The sequence below is a fragment of the Harpegnathos saltator genome, unplaced genomic scaffold (genome assembly GCF_003227715.2).
Source record: "Harpegnathos saltator strain DR-91 unplaced genomic scaffold, Hsal_v8.6 scaffold7, whole genome shotgun sequence".
NCBI lineage: Eukaryota > Metazoa > Arthropoda > Insecta > Hymenoptera > Formicidae > Harpegnathos > Harpegnathos saltator.
The window spans coordinates 901,126-919,680 of record NW_020230537.1 but is presented as its reverse complement, the minus strand read 5'-3'; the positions used below and the strand labels follow the sequence as shown (position 1 = coordinate 919,680).

At 44.4% G+C, this 18,555-nt stretch overlaps 3 protein-coding genes across 5 annotated transcripts; 1 reads left to right on the top strand and 2 right to left on the bottom strand.

The window, feature by feature from the left end:
* The first annotated feature begins 303 nt into the window (after nucleotides 1–303).
* On the top strand, nucleotides 304–10,172 carry LOC105189709 (serine-rich adhesin for platelets). Of its 3 annotated transcripts, XM_025305510.1 has the most exons (8): nucleotides 304–896; nucleotides 1,565–3,490; nucleotides 3,560–5,547; nucleotides 6,098–7,158; nucleotides 7,432–7,710; nucleotides 8,025–8,873; nucleotides 8,987–9,130; nucleotides 9,602–10,172. In XM_025305510.1, the coding sequence occupies exons 1-7, from the start codon at nucleotides 656–658 to the stop codon at nucleotides 9,084–9,086; spliced, it is 6,444 nt and encodes a 2,147-aa protein (XP_025161295.1). In that variant the 5' UTR covers nucleotides 304–655; the 3' UTR covers nucleotides 9,087–9,130; nucleotides 9,602–10,172. The 3 variants fall into 3 exon arrangements, with proteins under 3 accessions (XP_025161295.1, XP_025161294.1, XP_025161296.1); XM_025305509.1 differs by having other exon boundaries at nucleotides 8,987–10,172; XM_025305511.1 differs by having other exon boundaries at nucleotides 305–896; nucleotides 3,572–5,547; nucleotides 8,987–10,172.
* A 439-nt stretch (nucleotides 10,173–10,611) lies between these two features.
* Nucleotides 10,612–13,296, bottom strand: LOC105189708 (Cytochrome c oxidase subunit 6B). The gene is made up of 2 exons (XM_011151986.3): nucleotides 11,009–13,296; nucleotides 10,612–10,944 (listed from the first exon to the last, which is right to left on the bottom strand). Exons 1-2 carry the CDS (start codon nucleotides 11,194–11,196, stop codon nucleotides 10,710–10,712), a joined length of 423 nt encoding a protein of 140 aa, XP_011150288.1. The 5' UTR covers nucleotides 11,197–13,296; the 3' UTR covers nucleotides 10,612–10,709.
* Nucleotides 13,297–13,501: 205 nt separating this feature from the next.
* sstn (stepping stone) lies at nucleotides 13,502–16,986 on the bottom strand. Its single transcript, XM_011151985.3, is given in 7 exon segments — nucleotides 13,502–15,438; nucleotides 15,687–15,996; nucleotides 16,109–16,389; nucleotides 16,480–16,500; nucleotides 16,503–16,663; nucleotides 16,761–16,848; nucleotides 16,951–16,986. Coding segments are annotated over 5 exon segments (2,493 nt in total). The 5' UTR covers nucleotides 16,579–16,663; nucleotides 16,761–16,848; nucleotides 16,951–16,986; the 3' UTR covers nucleotides 13,502–13,633.
* Nucleotides 16,987–18,555: the final 1,569 nt, after the last annotated feature.

The following is an 18,555-nucleotide window of genomic DNA, read 5'->3' as shown; positions in this document are numbered from 1 at the left end:
AGAATATTATTTTTAAATTAAAAAGTTTTTTATTTTTTCGCGCTCGTAAAGATCAGTTTTACCATTTCAATGAATAAAATGACCCTAAAAGTGGCCTTAAAACCGATCGAAATGCTGGTTGCTTGGTGGAAATTTTAGTTACATACTAGAAATGTTAAGTTCTAATTGGTGCATTTTTAATATGTTACTATATTTTACTAGATCCACTACAAACCAAGCATCGTATATCATTAACTTTACGTTGATCCTGACCTCTACTGGCTGGTCACAGCCATTTTAGGTGCAGAAGGTGCAACATAGTGCAGTTAAAAAAAAAGTTCGGTTACAGACCTTCGATCGACGGCGATATATACGACGAAACGTTGATAAATTTACTTCAGCAGTGTCAATCAACGATAGTTGCATTTTCAACGACGTATCTCGTCGAAACATTGGACGTTTGTATTGAGAACTCTTTTCTTCATAATATCTTGCATCTCTTGATCAGTCTCGTGAATGCCTCGATAGTCCTCCAATTTTCTAACCTAACTTCGTCTATACGAATGACTCACGTTTGTTCGTAATGTCAATGATCGATCGACGTTAGGTTTATTGAGCCGTCCTATGCGTGATCAAATGTTCAGCCGTCGTCATTGTGGGTAAGTTCGTATTAACAATGGCGAGCGATTTGTCAAGCGGTTGTACGGAGACTATCGACATCCTTGACGAGAAGGAAGAAGGCGAGATTTCCTTGGAGGATGTCAGTTCATCCGAGGAGGGAGGGATAGGTCATTTGACCTGCGGCTACGTTGTCAGGACACGACGAACATGTTCTGTGTGCAAATCAACATGGGGAGATTGTGCATCCTGGTGCACCGCCTCCAAGATGCGCTACTCGAAGAACCAGAGCAGAAGAGGTAAAGACTCACTCAGGCTTGTGTTGTGTGTGTGTGTGTGTGTGCGTCGGTGTGTGTATGTATGTATGTATATGTATATATATATATATATGTATGTACATATATATATATATATATGTATGTATATATATATATATATATGTATGTATATATATATATTTATAGATATGTATGTATATGTATATATACATCACTATACAAATATTTATTTTTAAATCTTAAAACACCAGATTTTTACTTCATGCCATGAGATTTCAAAATGTGTAATATACTTTTCAAGTAGCTGGGCACTAAGCAGAAAGAACTATTAACTGGCATTGAAAAACTGTTACATCTCATGTACTCATATAAGACATAACCCATTGCGTATAACAAATTTAATTGATGATCAATAGTGAAGCAGCGATATGAGCTAACAGGCATATGCATCAATAACCACACTTACCATGTCTTTAGTTATCCAATTGATTTGGTTTATTTGAAGTATGAATTTTAATCAGAAAAAGAAATCAGTGTGGCGATGTTAAAATACAAGTAATATGATCATCACAAATACTATGATTGTTATTTCGAATATATTTTCTGTATTGTTAATTGTAGCGTTGTGCTTAAGTTATCAGACATCGTTATATCGGTCTAATAAAGCAGAAATTCATCTTCTTCTCAAGATCCAGTCAAAGGAAAGGAGAACCGTCATCATGTGAACGAAGCTGATTGCGCGACGATGAAGCACACGTCGACGTTACAAGAAAAGAACGATGACCTGGTGCCTATCTCGAGCGACAGCGACATGGAAATTGTGGGTCTCACGGATATGTCTAAACAGCTAGTAACACAATCGAAGATCAAGGTCAAGAAGAAGAAGAAGAAAAAGGAATACGAGTACCTCACCGTCGACGACTTGATCTCACCGGCCTCCGCCGATCTACCCATAACGGATTGCTTCAACACGCTGAAAAGCGACTCCAGGGAAACTTCCAATGAGGTTAACAAAAGCAGCAGAACGCGTTACAAGAAATCGAGTCCGGTCCACCGAAGCAGCAGGACGCGTGTGATCGCAAGATCACCGCTCCGAAGGCAAAAGTCACCGGTAAACACGCACCCGTCGTTTCATAGCTCGTTCCGCTCTCCTCTGAACCATGCTCGATCTCCGAAGAAGTCGCCGCGAAGGCTCAGGTCGCCCAAACGGTCGAACTCGTTGCACTCGGTGTCATCCGTGCGGACGAGCTCCAGGAAGCCGTCGACGCGCTTGAACGCGTCGCCGCCGCTGTCGTCCACTTCCCATCACAGTGAACGACATGGCGGCGAGGTAACGAGGTTGTTAAAGAAGGTGAAGCACTTGGATTCCGTGGGCACGAGCACGCCGGAGTCGAGCGTCCGGCGGAACAAGGAGCACCATCCGGCATCGTTGAAGGAAAAACTGAGCAACATGATGAAGAAGGTGCCGGACAGCAACGACAACATGGCGCAGGACTTGAAAGAGAAATTCTCGGCTACGGCCAGAAATGTCGTCGATGAGGAAGACGACCTGGCGCTGCTGCGACAGAAGGCACTGGAGACGAAGCAGAAAAACAAGCCCCACAAGCCGGAGCATCCAGCCGAAGTGGAATCGGAGGGAAAAGCGTCGACATCGGTGACGACGATGACGGCGGCGGCGGCGGCAGCAGCGGCAGCGGCGGCGGCGGCGGCGAAAATGAACGATGATCAGGACGAAGAGGACCTGCAATTGCGGATGATCGCGTTGCGCTCAGCGGTCATGAAGAAACACCAGAACAGGGTGCAACGAGGCGTACGGACGAAGGGCAAGAAGAAAGCGGTGTCGAACCGCAGCGAGAGTCCGTTCACCCAGAGCTTCCTCGAGAATATCCCCATGCCCAGTGACGAGCTGCTGCGGTTCGCTTCGCCACCGTGCACCCCACCGGTGCCGCCGTTGGCTGACAGCAATCATATTGAGGACATGGAGCTGGATACAGATGTCGAGAGAGAGAAGGAGAAGCTGCCGTATTCTCCAACTGACAAGATCACCGCCGACATGCCCATCGACACGGAACTGCTTGGCATCGAGCCGTCGGACGTGTCGTTCATCAATTTTAACAACAGCCCGGTCTTGACAACGGGCGATGAGCAAGGGTCACTGGCTGCCGGTGAGGTCTTGCCAACGTTGGACGACGTTTACCTCTCTTACTGCACGCCTTCCCCGAATTGCTTCGCGTCTTCGCCGTTGCCGAGCAACAGCGACGAGAGCTTCCACGTCGACTCGAACGACGGTCAGAAAGAGTTGCCCGGCTACTTCAGGACCCTGCACGGCGACTGCATCGAGTGCGACCTGATAGATGGCACTTGTTGCCAGCAGACATTCGACGTCGTTGCCAGCGACAAGCCGCGCGGTTATCCGATCGCTCCCACGTACCCGGAGGTCGACATGGCGTCGCAGGCTCTTCCAGTGATCGATTTTCCGACGCCTTTCATGCTGCTGAATCCCCTGCACGTGAGCCCGCAGCTGCAGAACATTGTGGAGCCACCTGCCAGCGATGATCCACTCGCGAACGTGGTCTCCACGTACCCGGAACAGCAACAGTGCAACGTGCAACAAGGTAATGAATGCGCTTACAATATTGCTGCCGGGTATGCCTTAGGATGTCCTTTTGTAAAAGTCTCATCAGTGTCTGCTTTAGGAACGAGCTCGCTGAACAATAACAGTGCCTCGACGATTGGCGTTCCTGACTCTTACGAGGCATCTGCCGATTCCCACGAGAACAAGAGTCACGAGGTTTTCCCCGTCGCAAACGGAGATCTGCTGACGTCGAGCGCGAGTTACATTCCAGGCGACGTGATGCAGATGTACTGCCAAGCCGACGCGACCAGAGAGCCTGCGTACATGCAGGCTGTGCCGAATGTCAGCAAAGGTGTTAATAAGATCCCCACGTTGATCAACAAGACGCTGGTGCCGGTGCCGATCCTGAAGTCGAACAAGCAGCTGCAGCAGCCGTTGCTATCGACGGCCGCGAAGCACGATTCCGCGGCGCACGCGGAACCGAGCTTCAGGAGCGCGAAGATGCAGCCAGTGGTCCTCATTACGGATATCTGCGACACAAAGAAGAGCACCGCCTTCAAGCCGATCAAGCTGATGCCATCTCCGAAGAAGCGCTACCGCGTGCTCACGGCTCCCGTTATATTCGACGAGCCCACGAGCGAGGGTCTCGAGAACGACGCGTCCAAGAACGATGCGTCCAAGAACGATGCGTCCAAAAACGACGCGTCTAAGAGTGACGCATCAAAGAGTGACGGCGTTTTGACGGCCAAGAAGCGGAAGCGCGCCAGGAAGACCAGCCATATGAGTGCTGACATGGAGAAACCGTCCGCGGAGAAGGAGACTAGCCCGTGTACAGACAATGTAAATAAGAATGTAAATACGACCGTCGAATTAGAGTTTAAGAAGAAGGAAGACAACGATAAAGCACAAAAAAGTCTCACGAAGAGCGAAAGGGACACGGTAGGCACGGAGGCTCCACCCTCGTTACCTGACTTGAACGACAAAGACATCAGGACAGAGAGCACAGACAGCGTCGAGAGAAGTGACCAGCCTGCGTCCTCGGAAGACAAGGAGGAACCGAAGCAGCAGCAGCAGCAGCAGCAGCAGACGTTACCGAGCTCAGACGAATGCCCACAAGAGAAGAGTGCTGAGTCTAATGATCCATCAGCGAACCCCTCCGACAACAGCACTACCAATGATCAAGTAGCCGAAATGGCGGCGAAGGATGCTAACAGGAGAGTGAGTATGGATGAAGACGAGAACGAACTACGAGCGATTCTCTTGGCATCCATAACGAAGCGCACGACGAAGCCATCAGATGTGACCAGCAACACCTCTCCTGCGACGTCGGTTACGACGACCAGCAGCACAACGAGTAAACCTGCACCCGTGCAGACAGTATCGGCGAATACCTCACCAGTTGTCACGACAGTTATTACTCCAGTGACCAATGTGTCTGTCAACGGTACCAAAAAGAGACTCAGCACCGTAGCTGTGGGGACAAAGGGGCCCCCGAAGAAGGTAGTGAAGAAAGCACCTGTGCCGGCCAGTACGAAGATGGTGAATAACGCGAAGAAGTACCAGAACACTATAGTGCAGCGAAGACTGAATCCGCAGAAGCTCGAGGTGAAAGTCTTCAACAACAAGGCGAAGCAGCAGCAGCAACAGCCATCACCGCCGCCGCCGCCACCGCCGCCGCCACCGCCGCCGCTGCCGTCATTGCCGTCGCTGCCGTCGCTGCCACCGCCACCGCCGCAGCTGCTGCCGCTGCCGTCGGCCTCCCACCAAGACAACGTGTGGTCGGCCAACGTCGGGCCAGCGAAGAAGTTGTCAATGGCATACGCGAGCGAGACGCAGCGAATTGTGATCAATCTGGGCTCGGACACTGACAGCGAGCCCGAGGCCGAAACCGAGAAAGGGAATAATGGGCACGCCGCGGCCGTCACGTCGACGGCCACCAGCACCAATGCACAGGAGTCTAATAGCGACTTCGAGAAGAGCCTGCACAAGTTTCTGCGCGATGTGCGCAAGGAACACGAGACCGCCACGTCTTCTTCTAAGCCCGCTTCGACACAGTCGGATGCGGAGAAGAATTCGACCAACATGCACACGCCATTGGTAAGATGATACATTGTAATGTTTGAGGCTCTTGAAGAAGGCTCTTGATTTGAAGAAATGCTGCCCTCGGTTAACTTTCGTGGTTCTCCTTGCCTGAGACAATCGATGATAGAAACTTGATGAAACTTTTTTATAATTGCACCTCTCGGACAAATTTACTGTGTTGAATTAATCATTCTCTATCATCATCTATGTATATATATAATCATTAATCTATGTAAACGACAAATTTACTAAAATTTACATCAGATTTGTGTTACATTTTGCATTTGTGTGTTACATTGTGTATTACGTTTTGTATTATTGTTTTAAGTACTTTCCAATAATTTCTTTTTTTGTTTTGTGATTCTATGTGATAAAAATGAATGTCATTTATCATGTAACGTATACTGTAACGTATACTTACTCATAAAAACTTTCACAAATCAAATGGTTGCCAAAGTTGTTGCCAAATTCACACACATCTATCTGTTCATCATTACTTACTTTTTTCAACACTTTCCTCTTGAAACACTGTTTTCCTCTTTCTCTCTTGTTTTGTCTTTTACAGGCCGTGAGGCATCTATCGGCATCGAAGCAGGAGGAGTATCGTCGTTTGAAACAGCAGATCTTGGAGCGCGAGAAGTTGAAAGAGCAGAGGAAAGTGATTAACAAGAGTAATAACTGTAATAGCGGTAGTAAAGTGCCCAAGAGCGCGTCGAACATGTCCGTGAGACAGAATCAGACTGAGTCGAAGGAGCCGGCGAAGAGTCCTCAACTATCGTCGACGCAAGTTAAAGTGAAGGCCGCTGATGCGGCGAAGAACACGACTGTGTTGAATACATCCCGTGCGTCTTCCATCAAAGTTGTTTCAGCGAATATCTCTAAGCAGACGAATTCAATGCAACTGCAGACTAAAACGATGAAGAAAACAGTGCCGAATCTCAGCATCCGGATTACCAACAACATCACGTCTGCTCATGCCACTATGGAAAGTAAAACGGCCGAGAATTCGAACATTTTGACGAACAAACTCCAGTCCATGAGCGACAAGCAACAGTTTCGACCCGCTCTGAGGACGTTATCCAGAGACGAGATCAATCGGAAATACGTTCAGGTGCAATTGAAGCAGGATACGACCGAGCGGGTGGTCACCATAAACGACAAGTCACCGAGCGTATGGCGCGACTCGGTCAGCAGCAGCCAGAGCGACGAACCTACCAAGAATAGCAGCGTCGTCATGGAAGGTTCAGATGAAAGAACGACTGATAGAAGCAACAACAACGACAGCGACTTCTCTAACGCGACCACCGTGTTGATATCTAACACGAGCAGGCAAGAACTCGTGGACTCGATGGAAACCACGATGTCGCGTTCTCAGTATGAGCGCGAGCGCGAAATGAATCGTAATGTTTCAGCGTCGTCGTTGCCCTCGGCGGGTAACAGCCGTAACGATGGAAACGACACTTTGCCCAAGTCCAACACGTGCGACAACGGTACGAATAACACAGAGGACGTGTGGAACACGCTCAAACGGGACTTGAAAACGGAACTCGAATGTCTCGCGCGTCTTCCCAAAGCGGAGCAACAGCAGCACCTGTCCGACATCGAGAACAAATTAGTCACGAGACGGTAAAATTTACTTTAAAGTGATGCAAATTTTATCCTTTATAAAATGTCTTAAGATAAAAAACGTATTTGAGAGACATGTGATCTTTTCTATACAGTTAACTTGAGTTACTTTTCGAAGTAATTTCCCAAGCATATGAGATTGATTTAGAAATCTTTCTCTGTAAGACGCGCGTCTTATAAACTCTGTATTCTTGTCATAGAAAATACTCAATTCTTGTGGAAAAGCATTTTTGAAGCTCGACTATCAAATTGCGGTTTACACGTGTGTTGCAGCTATACCGTTCTAGATCACCTAGCGGATATGTCAGGGAACCTTCGTCAGTGGGATATGGAGAAAGACTTGCAGAGTAGTCTAGCCATCGAGGTGAAAAAACTCAGGGAACAGCTGAGGATAGCTGAGGAGAGGCTAGAGAAGCAGCATAATCGTGTCAACAACGTGGGTCCGAAGATCTCGGCGGCGCGCCAAGAGATCAATATCGGCCGATGCGAGTGCTTCAAGTTGTCCAGAATTTGCACAATTCTGGGCAACCATCTCTTAGGGAAAAACTACAAGTATGCAACTGTGAAAGTTATAAAAATGTGACGTTTATATCTCATTTATTCCACATATAATACCTCAGCGTAATTTTGATTAATTATTTTTTACAGACAAATTAATTTCCGGGAATAGAAGGAATAATATAGAAATTATTTAGAATTGAAATAGTATAGAAATGATCTAGAATTAACGTATATAATAATAATAATAATAATAGTAATAATAACGATTGAAAAATTGTTTAGGAATGATACAGGAAAAATAATGAAAAAATTGTTACATGTTTTTTCTCAAACTGTTTCATCGATCATAAAGATTGCTCTTTCAGGCTACCAGAGGCAGGAGATCAGCTGTTGAATGATAAACTAAAGGAAGTCGCCGATCATACTTGCCAGTTCTCCAAGGAAAAACAGTCATCCAACGATGCTTCCGAAAATTTCACACTTCCTACTTCGTCGCTGTTGGAGTTGTCTAACGTCATATTAGAAACCATAGAAGAAGATCCGTCGTTGCAAACACTGCCGACATATAACGTGACTAGGGGCTGTGATGTGGCAGACTTGCAAAACGACAGTTCCTCGTGTTTGGAGCAATGCAATGATACCGAAAACTCGCCAACGGTAGATATATTGCGAACGCTTCCGAGCGAAGCAACGCCAGCGAGAAAGAGTCAAACCTCGGTGACTATATCGAAGTCTGGTAGCGACGAACAAGACTCGCCCGACCAAGACAGATTGCTCTCCGAACCAAAGCTAAGTAGTACTCCTATATCAGTAGAACGAAATAACGAGTGTGCGAAAAGAACTTGTAGGGTGGATATCCCTGTGTCTGCCACACCTTCAGACTCAGGATTGTCGCCAGTAAGCTCTACGCCATGCCCCGAAAATGAACAACGAGATAAAAAGGAAACGCAGCTGCCGATGACAACAGCGACCGCCACGACGACGACAACGACGGCGACGATGACGGCGGCGACAACGGCAACGACAACAGTAACAACGAAAACGACTCCCTCGACGATGATGAGTACATCAATGACGACGACGATAACGACGACGACAACGACGACGACGACGATAACGACGACGACGGCAACAGCAACGGCAACGGCAACGGCAACGGCAACGAAGACAATTAAGCCTTATGTTTCGATATTGACACATTTAAAAACACCAAGGTGGGTCATCTTCTTTCGAAAGTAAAGCTTGTCGCAGTAATCGATCGTTCGTTGTGCGTGGACTAGCTAATAATTTTGAGAATTTTTGTGGTTTCTCTCACTTTTTTAACCAGGATTGCGAACCCCAACGGAATTCTGTGCCCCTACGATTTGATGGGTATCTGCAACGACCAAGATTGTCAGTTTGTCCATCAGTCAACGAGTGCTACATGAAATAACACATTACTACTGAAAATATTCAACATGCCATACGTAAGGTGGTTCTGATTTCTCAACGTCAAACGTGGGTCGCGCTCACACACTCGGGAGATAAACTCACTAAAAGATACAAACTAAAATTAAATTAAAATTAAATTTCAAAGTGACACGTACACACTTGGTTCCGACACGGTTTGGACATATTTGTTCCTCGATACATTTTGGAACGGAATAAAATGGTCCAATGAGAGAACTCAATTTGTAGAAATTTGTCGAAAACAAGTTTTCTCATTGAGACATCAGCTGTGTCCCAAACTGCAAACTCGAGGAAAAAGTATCTGAGACATATTGAAACCAAGTGTGCGCGAATGTGCATACATATTTGTATGAAATGTCGATGATGATCGCATAAAATTTCGTTTTAACATAAATCTACTCGCCATCTGGATCATTGTTGACATTTACATACATAATAGCAGTTAGCTGTAATAATCCTCTTCAAGCAAATGCCTTTGCTTTCCAACTTGCAGGTGATCGTCATTTTATCATCGTACATGTTAATACGTCGATATACAGACGGGATCACACGCGTTGTACGGGCAGAGGCAACACCCGAAGATGGTAAGTTGTCTACATCCATGGCAGACGCGTTTATTCACGATCCCGAGATCACGATTTTGTTTTGTAAAGAAGTTTTACATGTGAGACGGGATTCGTTGTCGTTTTTATTTTTTCTTTTTTTTTTTCCCCCCCTTAAACGTCGCGTTGATACGAAGCCTTGAGAGGTACTCGCAATTCTCTCGAAAGTTCAAAGCAAATTCCTACGAGTGTCTATTTTTACGATTATGAGAGGAGTAAGGAAAAAAAGTGTCGCAAACTGCAAGCAATCAGTGTGGTTGCTGTAAAGACAGAAGAAGAGTTATTTGATCACACTTAAACTAAGGAAGAACTAAGACTTGAAAGAAGAGATGACCCAGCGACTGTGAAAGGCTCAACGTTGAACGATTACATCCGTTAGTCTTTCTTCGTACTTCTATATAAGTTACCTCATATTAGTAAATATCTTATTTCTGTACAATAAAATTGCATATTTTTTTCTTATCTAGGCTGTGTTAAATTTGTTGTAAAACTTCCTCTTTTCTCCCACTGCACATCAGTATTGATATGCTGCATATTCTGGTTTTCTTATAGAGATTTCCTCGTCTGCAGTATCTATTACTTGATCACATGAGGTGAATGTCCCAATTAGTGATCAAGTAATCTCATGAAAATAAATTAATAATATGCATGTTAAGCTAAGTGCAAGTTGATTTTGTTGGAAAACTTAAATATTTGGGTTTCCAATCGTTATACTTTTTTAATTTATAGAAATATTTTAATTTATTCATAATTTCTTTGAGAAACTAATAATATATGAGATTTAACGTAAAAATATATTTAGGATAGATACAGACTCATGCTTGTTGAATTATTAAGAAAAAACTGGTGCGTTAATTAAGACATTCACTTTAATTCTCTTAGTCAAGATACAAACAAGTAATTGTTTAATCATTTTATTGAATGTTACAAAACCGGAGAATAATTTTAAAGAATAATTTCGGTATCATTGATATTACACAATCTTTTAAAAGTGGACTTCTATTCACCATACTTGCTGCCGGGGAAAGCACCCTGAGTTTTATATTTGTGCCAGGCCAATCGACCTGAGAGTCTAAGTTCGTCCCAATTTTCTACCCAAGCGTTTGGACATATAGCCTTGAAGACATCTTTAAACCACGTGCACGCTTCAGTACCTTCGCCTAAGATGTGCTCGCAGCGATAAAAGTCGGTATACATGACGAAGCACCTCTGCGTCTGATTTTGCTGCTGAAATCTGCGAAGAATCAGTTGGAGTTAATTTCTAAATACGACGCACCTTGAATTCATTGCCAGCGCACCTTGGATCATAATCGAAACATTTGCCGAATAACTGTGTCTCTTCTTGCGGTGTCTTTTCTGGCGGTTTGTACTTCTGCAAACAAGGATCGTCCTCATCCACCTCGATAATGATCTTTCTCCCGGCTGTTTTCTGAGGTTGTTCTTCGGAAGGTTCTCTGGCAGTGGTGTCATTTACCTTTTCTTCCATTTTTTTCTTTTTTAGACAATCACATACTACGATTCGCAATGTGAAAGAATGTGACTTTATTACATATGAAATGTTCTTTTAAAATCATTTGACGCTCCTGTCATGTTTCGGTTTTTTCTTGCGCTCTTCTTCAATTGTTCGAACCTTCGCTGTATAAAACTACAAATTAATATTGCTATGTAATAATAAACTTCTGTATATAATAATTAACATCACTATATTAATAACATATATATTTCAAAGCGCACGCCAGAGAAACCGACTCAATGCAATGTAAAATTCACTGAATTAATTTGTACACCTACAGAATCTTTATTGATATGTATGAAAAATTGATACAAAATTTCTTAGGAGTAAGCACAGAACACGCAAGCGTCGTTAATCACAGCTAACTAAATAAAGCTGTTATATGCTATTTTTATGATGCTACTGCGCTACTTGTAAGTAAATCAAGTAAAAAAATCTATATCGTTTGGAGATAACGAGCAATCTTATAAATAAGATATCATTCTCGTAATACAAATATTATGATATTATACCAGCACAGGCATTAGTGAGTAATGTGTCGGAAGCAAGAAATGAAGCTTAAACTTAACAATTAAGTTTCTTAATAAGCGCGCGTTACGTAAATAAATACGATCTCTGCGAGATTTACTCTGGTCTTTTTTTATATTATACGCCATATTACATTTTCATATTATACGAATATAAAGTAGACAGTTTTTATCTGCATAATAAAGTGCAGATCATTTATGCGATAGTTATACATAAAGGAAATCAGTATTGTTATTGCCCCTTGGGACGCATTTCTACTTTCATTGTTTCCTATGAACAAGCATCGTATATCGTCATTTAAGACTATGTAAAAATGCATATCTCCGCATTTTGAGTGTCGAGTCGTGAGACTTTAATGCAGAGAATCTGCAAAACTGTAGGAATAGAGCAATGGAAAGTCGGTTGTACAACAAAAGATAGACTTTGTCTAATTATCGAATAACCGGTATATAGAAGAATTTCTTCTTCTAACAAATAACATTACTAATGTACCGACAGTAATTTTTCAATATCCACCGCCTTCGTGCGTTATATTTGTTATATATAATTAACTATATTATATAAAAACAAATATATACATGTGTAAAATTCATCGTTGAACACTATAATGAACGCGATTAAAACGGAAGTCGCCAAGTGGAGGACGATCTTTTCAACGAAGTTTAATTTATCTCAAAGTCAATAGGCCTAATTTCTACGTATTAGAAAGGCTACGTATTATATCTCTATCGTCTCCACCTGATACTCCGATTAATAAAAGGCACTACCCAGGTCCCAACATTGTTCAGTTAATCGACATTGGGGTTCGAGTCAGGATCTTGCAATCCTCCGGTTTTTCGCTTCCTCTTCACCACCGCAAAGTACGTTTCGCGTACACGCGAAGTAAACATCGTAAAATCTCTAAAAATAATATGTACTCCTACATATCGAATTTACGATTTGGTAAATATATCAGAGTTACAAGTCTCCCGACTATGATCACAATTGACAGCTGCGTCGACATCGATAATGATTAATAAAAAAATATCAAATATGATAAATAAGTGACAAGATTGTGCCGTGTAGAATCTCCTCTTGGAATAGGAGCGTTTTCACTGGAATGGTGTTCGTGGACGGCTATCACTGGCGACTGCCGATTGTGACAATTTAGTGCGCTCCTTATTTCATTGCGTCTAAACCGTTTTCAAGTATACACACACGTCCACTATATATATCCTGTATGGATAATGCGATGATTAACCTTTTCAAGGATACCGACACATATGTGTGTATGCTTAGATATGTACAAATTTTCGAACATCGTAGACACATCTAACGTTTGCGCATAATGACTGTGCAAATGATTGTTGCGAATAATTACTGAATTTTTCCGATCGCTAAATACTTATGATTGTCAAATAAATAATCAGCACAATAAAAAAGAAAAACAAAAAGAGACCTCGTTTTACGATCGACGGAAGTCATATTTACATCTGTGCAAAATGATAGATCAGTTTTTCTCGACTCCGTTAAATTTATTCTTGAAGAGGTAAACTCAGAGAGAGAGAGAGAGAGAGAGAGAGAGAGAGAGAGAGAGAGAGAGAGAGAGAGAGAGAGAGAGAGAGAGAGAGAGAGAGAGAGAGAGAGAGACAGACAGAGAGAGAGACAGAGACAGAGACAGAGACAGAGACAGAGACAGAGAGAGAGAGAGAGAGAGAGAGAGAGAGAGAGAGAGAGAGAGAGAGAGAGAGAGAGAGAGAGAGAGAGAGAGAGAGAGAGAGAGAGAGAGAGAGAGAGAGAACAAAAGAAATATCTCTCGATAAGACTAACCTATTTGCAACGATAATTTTATGATATGTATGATAACGTGACAGTGCAAACGGACATGACGACGCGTGCGAGATTATCTCAAGGATGCGAGGTACGGTTGGCAGGTCATTCGCTGCACCGGCTGGTAGATTTTCCTCTGCACCGGACTGGCTGTCACGCTGGCAGTGCCATTCTGCCCATAACTGCCATAGGCGTTGGGATCCTTGGATAAGTCAGCTGGCAGTGTGCAATCGGCGACGGGTCGGTTCTCCTGAAGCGGCGAGTCGTTGCCGAGCTGCTGGGGTTGACCGGTGGCTTCATTCCTCTTTCGGAACTTAGTGGAGTACTTGTAGAAGTCGGACATCTCAAAGGGCTTAGTCACCTCCCGGTATGGCTGATACTTGCCCGCCTGCACCACCGTGCAGTTCTGCGGCGAGCCCAACGGCGCTCGCACTGTGTCGTCGCAGGCGTCGTGGGGCGGCTTCGATTCGGCCGGTATCTCCAGCACCTTCGGCCTTGTCGCGGATTGGTCGTAACGCGCGTGAGGCTGCTGTTGCATCATATGTTGCCGTTCTTCCAGCTTGTCTCTCTTCCGACGGTTTACCGGACTCATTGGTGGCCCGATCATTACCTGATCGTCCTTCACGCGAGCTGGCGGCGAGCTTGACTGATGATGCGCGTTCTTGCGAGTGGCGATCAGGTTCTGATCCAGACCCATGCTGACTCCCGAGTCCAGGGACGTCTCATACCACTCCTTCTGACGGCTCTTCCGATTAGAGTACTCTGTCGGCGTGATGTCCTTGCCGTCGTGAGAATCATGGCTGTGACCCGATTGCCACGTCTCCACGCTTCCCAACGACTGCGTGCGCAGCAGCATCTTGTTGTTTGCCGGTATCTGCTGCTCAGACAGCGGCAACAGGTGGACGGAATGATGCTGGTGGGCCGACGGAGATGGCACGGCGGAGGCGTTGCCGTGCGCAGTAGCTTTGGTGCTGGCGACTGTGACGGTGCGGTAGCGTGATTGCGCGTCTGGATTCGCACTGACACCGCCGTTGTGCTGAGCGTTCCGCCGTCTGCGGTCCAGACTGCCGAATCGGTCGCTAGTCGCGGCTACCTCGTCCATGCTCAGCCAGACGATCTCGTCGTCCTGACGCACCCAGTAGCCAGCCGGCAATTGCACGTCGACCATCGGCGCGCCCGCACCGACGTGCCGGAAGGTGTTCTTGCCGCTGGACGACGACGACGACGAATCGCGGTCCACAGCGCGCCTCTGTGGAGGTTGACCGTAGTTCTTGCAATAGATCTGGTAGTCGGTGACAGGCGCGTAGTGAGAGGCGCGGGCATCCCGCTCGTAGGATGCTTCGTACATTCTCCGGAGCATGTCCGCATTTTCCGCTGCGTTGTACTCTGCGGAGCCATAGTGCGACTTATAGTTCTGCATTATCTGTTCGTAACGCTGTTGCCTGTGCAAGTTTTGCTGCTGCAATTGGAATTGCCGGTAGCGCATCTGCCGCTCGTCGTCGGTGTAAGTGTTCGGCACGTAAGGACGGTAGGTCCTCTCGGTGTCTTGGTAGTGATCCCGGTGGCCGCGCGAGCCGCCACTGCCGTGAGAGTATGTACGGGCGCGGTATTGGTCCGGTAGGATGTAGACATTTTGGTTGTCGTTGTGGTCATGCTCTACGATCTTTATGTTGGTCTGCTCGATGGGACTCACACCAGGATACGTACCGCTGCGATGGTGGACGCTGCAAAGATTCACCGCGGCCAGCTGCTCTTCGTATCCGTGCCCGGGATACGTGTTGCACTTGTTGTTGTCTTCCGGTCCTAATGGACTGAGGCTGATACCAGTCTCGTGAAGTATACTTCTTCCAGGAGACTTCGAGGTAGTGATCTCGTTTCCTACCGTAGGTAATCACGAGCGTGGCGTTGAAATTTTGTTTGTTTTACAATCGGTTAACCTTCAGCCTTTTGCTCTGAGCCCAAAACTGTGATGTAATTTCTAGCGGGAGGCGTTTCTTGTGTTGCCGCAAGTCATTGTAACGCTTAAAACTTAAGAATTATGACGTCTCATAGCGCGGTTAACGCGTTTTGCCAGAAATTATGTGACAATTTCGGACTTGGTGCAAAGAAGTAAAAGCTTACTACACCTGTACTATCCAGCGGTGGTCGTGGCTTTTTGGTTCGATGTTTCACATTAGCATGGGAATGCGGATGAGTATTGTAATTCCCTTGAGTTCCAGCTGGTAGTTGTGTTGTCTGGCGATGTGATTTACCACGACTCTGGCGAATAAAGTTCAATTCCGTATCCAGCTCCTGTAATTTTCGTTGACCTTGCTGATAGGCGAGTCTGTGTTTGCGCCGTGTAGCCTTGCTTTCTGTAGGATCATTGACAACCTCAAGTGCAGCCTCCACAATTCCAAGTTGTACCTGCCGTTCTAACTCCAATTCTGATTCCTCCTATGTATACAAATAACAATCAATCTAACATGTCCATGTGGACCATTGAAATATTACATAAACATTAATTGTTCAGCAAAATGTATCAATTTTGCCTTCAACACTGACTCACAGGATCAGATGCTTTTAGTTTGTTGATCAATTTGCTTGGATATATAAATGTGGAGCCGACTCTTTTACGGAAAGTTGGTGGACTCTCTCCAGGCTCTAAAGGTATCTCTGGAGGCAGAACTCCTGTTATCTCTGCCTCTTCTACACACAAGTTTTTCAACTCATTATTTTTCTGAGCAAGCTTCTCTTGCAAAGCCTCTCTACGCTGACGTAGCCACTGCAGTCTCGCGGATAATGCATCATCTGCCAAGGTTGCTGGCGTGCTTTCGTTTCCTGCCATCACTAAATCACAATATGCAGTCTTAGTATTATGATCAATGATGTAGACAAAAGTTATACTATATCAATTATATAACAGCCATTTGCACTTACCCATATTATTGAGCAAGATATAGTAAATGGGTCGGCTGTAATCTTTACATTTAAACTAATCAATATATTTTTTAATAGCAACATATCCCAGATTAACATTGGTGGCGTTGCCACTGTTGTTGCTGTTGTTCGCCATTTGACAGAGTACACTGGAACACAATTTTTGGCTCTCTCAAAGGCAATCCTATTCACATACATAATCAACTAATGAGCAACGATTGTTACCAGTATACTGAACATCCTCATTAGGTTAAGCATTAATGCTAAGGTATGTTGATTACTTCACTATGTCAGTCGTTTGTAACTGGCTATAAGATACTCCGGGTATAACTCCAACTCCGTAACAGCGAATTTTTATGATTCCTTGATCTGCAATCCAGCGAAAAACTAAGTTTCCACATCAGTATCCATTGCGAGCATAACCGACGCCGAGATGTCTGCTCCTTTGGAGCGTTTTCGATTTTTACTTACCGTAAAAGAAGTCGCGACATGTTCTACAATTGGCCCTTAGATAACGATACCATGAAGAAGCAGGAGAGGGGCACACGAGCTGGTTTTAACTAATCTCATATGCAAAGCGCCTCTATATCCATAAATCGCTTACGTAAACTACGTAATTGACTTTACCGATTTTTCTCTATGAGCAACATGCACAATCTTTCGGTTCTGTTCCGTGCTACATTACAAGTGAGATCGGTTAATTTGATAAAGACCGACGATGAATCGTTGTTCTTCTTTTATTTCCAGCAAGCAATCACCGTGGGCGGATGATTGCGGTATGATTCGTTCTTTAAAGTAAAGTTCTTTAAAGTGTTATATATTAGGTATGTGAATTAATTCGGTCCATCTGGCGGTCAATTGCTGTACTATGTAATCTTCTAATCTTTAATGTCTGCAAAAGGCTTTATTTTTTAGTTTTGATATCTGGCAATAATATTCAGTTGATAAACGTTTAGGTTTGTAGCAATAACATCGTGTTTATCTGATTCGAAAATGTCGAAATTCGAGCCAAAAAAGCATCATTTCCGGAAAGTTCTCATTTCCTGTTTTCATTTGAAGAAAACAGCCGCTGAAGCTCATCGAATGCTCGTATATAGAAGCTTATGGTGAAAGTGCTCCCACCGATAAATCATGCAGAGAATGGTTTCGACGTTTCAAAAGTGATGATTTCAGTGTCGATGACAAACCTCGTCCAGGTCAGCCGAAGAAGTTCGAGGACGAGGAATTGCAGGCGCTAATCGATGAAGATCCGTGTCAATCGCAACATGAGCTCGCGCAATTGTTGAATGTTGATCGATTAACAATTTCTGTACATTTGGCACTTATGGGAAAGATTTACAAAGAAGGAAGATGGGTGCCATACGAACTGAAAGAAAGAGACATCGAGAGGCGAAAAGCCATGTCTGAAATCTTGCTTGCCAGGCCAAAAAGAAAAGGTTTTTTGCATCGTATTGTGACTGGAGACGAAAAGTGGATATATTTCGATAATCCTAAACGAAAGAAATCCATTAGCGACCCAGGAAAACCATTCACATCGATACCAAAGCGGAATATTCACGGCAAGAAAGTAATGCTCTGTATATGGTGAGACCAGAAGGGTTGTAGCGTATCATGAACTACGTATTAAAACTCGTATTAAAACAGAGCCAAACCATCACTGCCGAACTTTATCAACAACAATTGATCTGTTTGAATAACGCATTGAAGAATAAGCGGCTGGAATATGCAAAGAGACACGAGAAAGTGATCTTCCTGCACGATAACGCTCGGCATATTGGAAAGATTGTGAAGGCCACCTTGAAAACACTTGGCTGGGACGTTTTACCCCACTCACTCGCCGTATTCACCAGACATTACTCCATCCGATTATCACTTGTTCAGATCGATGGTACACGGGCTTTCGGACCAGCATTTCAACAATTATGAAGAAATAGAGAAATGGCTCAATGAATGGATCGCTTCGAAAGACGAATCGCTTTTCCGTTACGGAATGCAATAACTGCCAGACAGATGGGAAAAAATAATAGCAATTGATTGATGGCAAATATTTTGATTAGTGTACTTTTTCATGTTTTT

Bases quoted from the DNA above. Each gene is read 5' to 3' on its own strand.
- LOC105189708 (XM_011151986.3), bottom strand. From the start codon at position 11,196: ATGGAAGAAAAGGTAAATGACACCACTGCCAGAGAACCTTCCGAAGAA. The intron at 10,945-11,008 runs GTGCGCTGGCAA...GATTCTTCGCAG, and splicing joins TGTTTCGATTATGATCCAAG to ATTTCAGCAGCAAAATCAGA.
- LOC105189709 (XM_025305510.1), top strand. From the start codon at position 656: ATGGCGAGCGATTTGTCAAGCGGTTGTACGGAGACTATCGACATCCTT. The intron at 3,491-3,559 runs GTAATGAATGCG...AAGTCTCATCAG, and splicing joins ACAGTGCAACGTGCAACAAG to TGTCTGCTTTAGGAACGAGC. The intron at 7,159-7,431 runs GTAAAATTTACT...CGTGTGTTGCAG, and splicing joins AACAAATTAGTCACGAGACG to CTATACCGTTCTAGATCACC.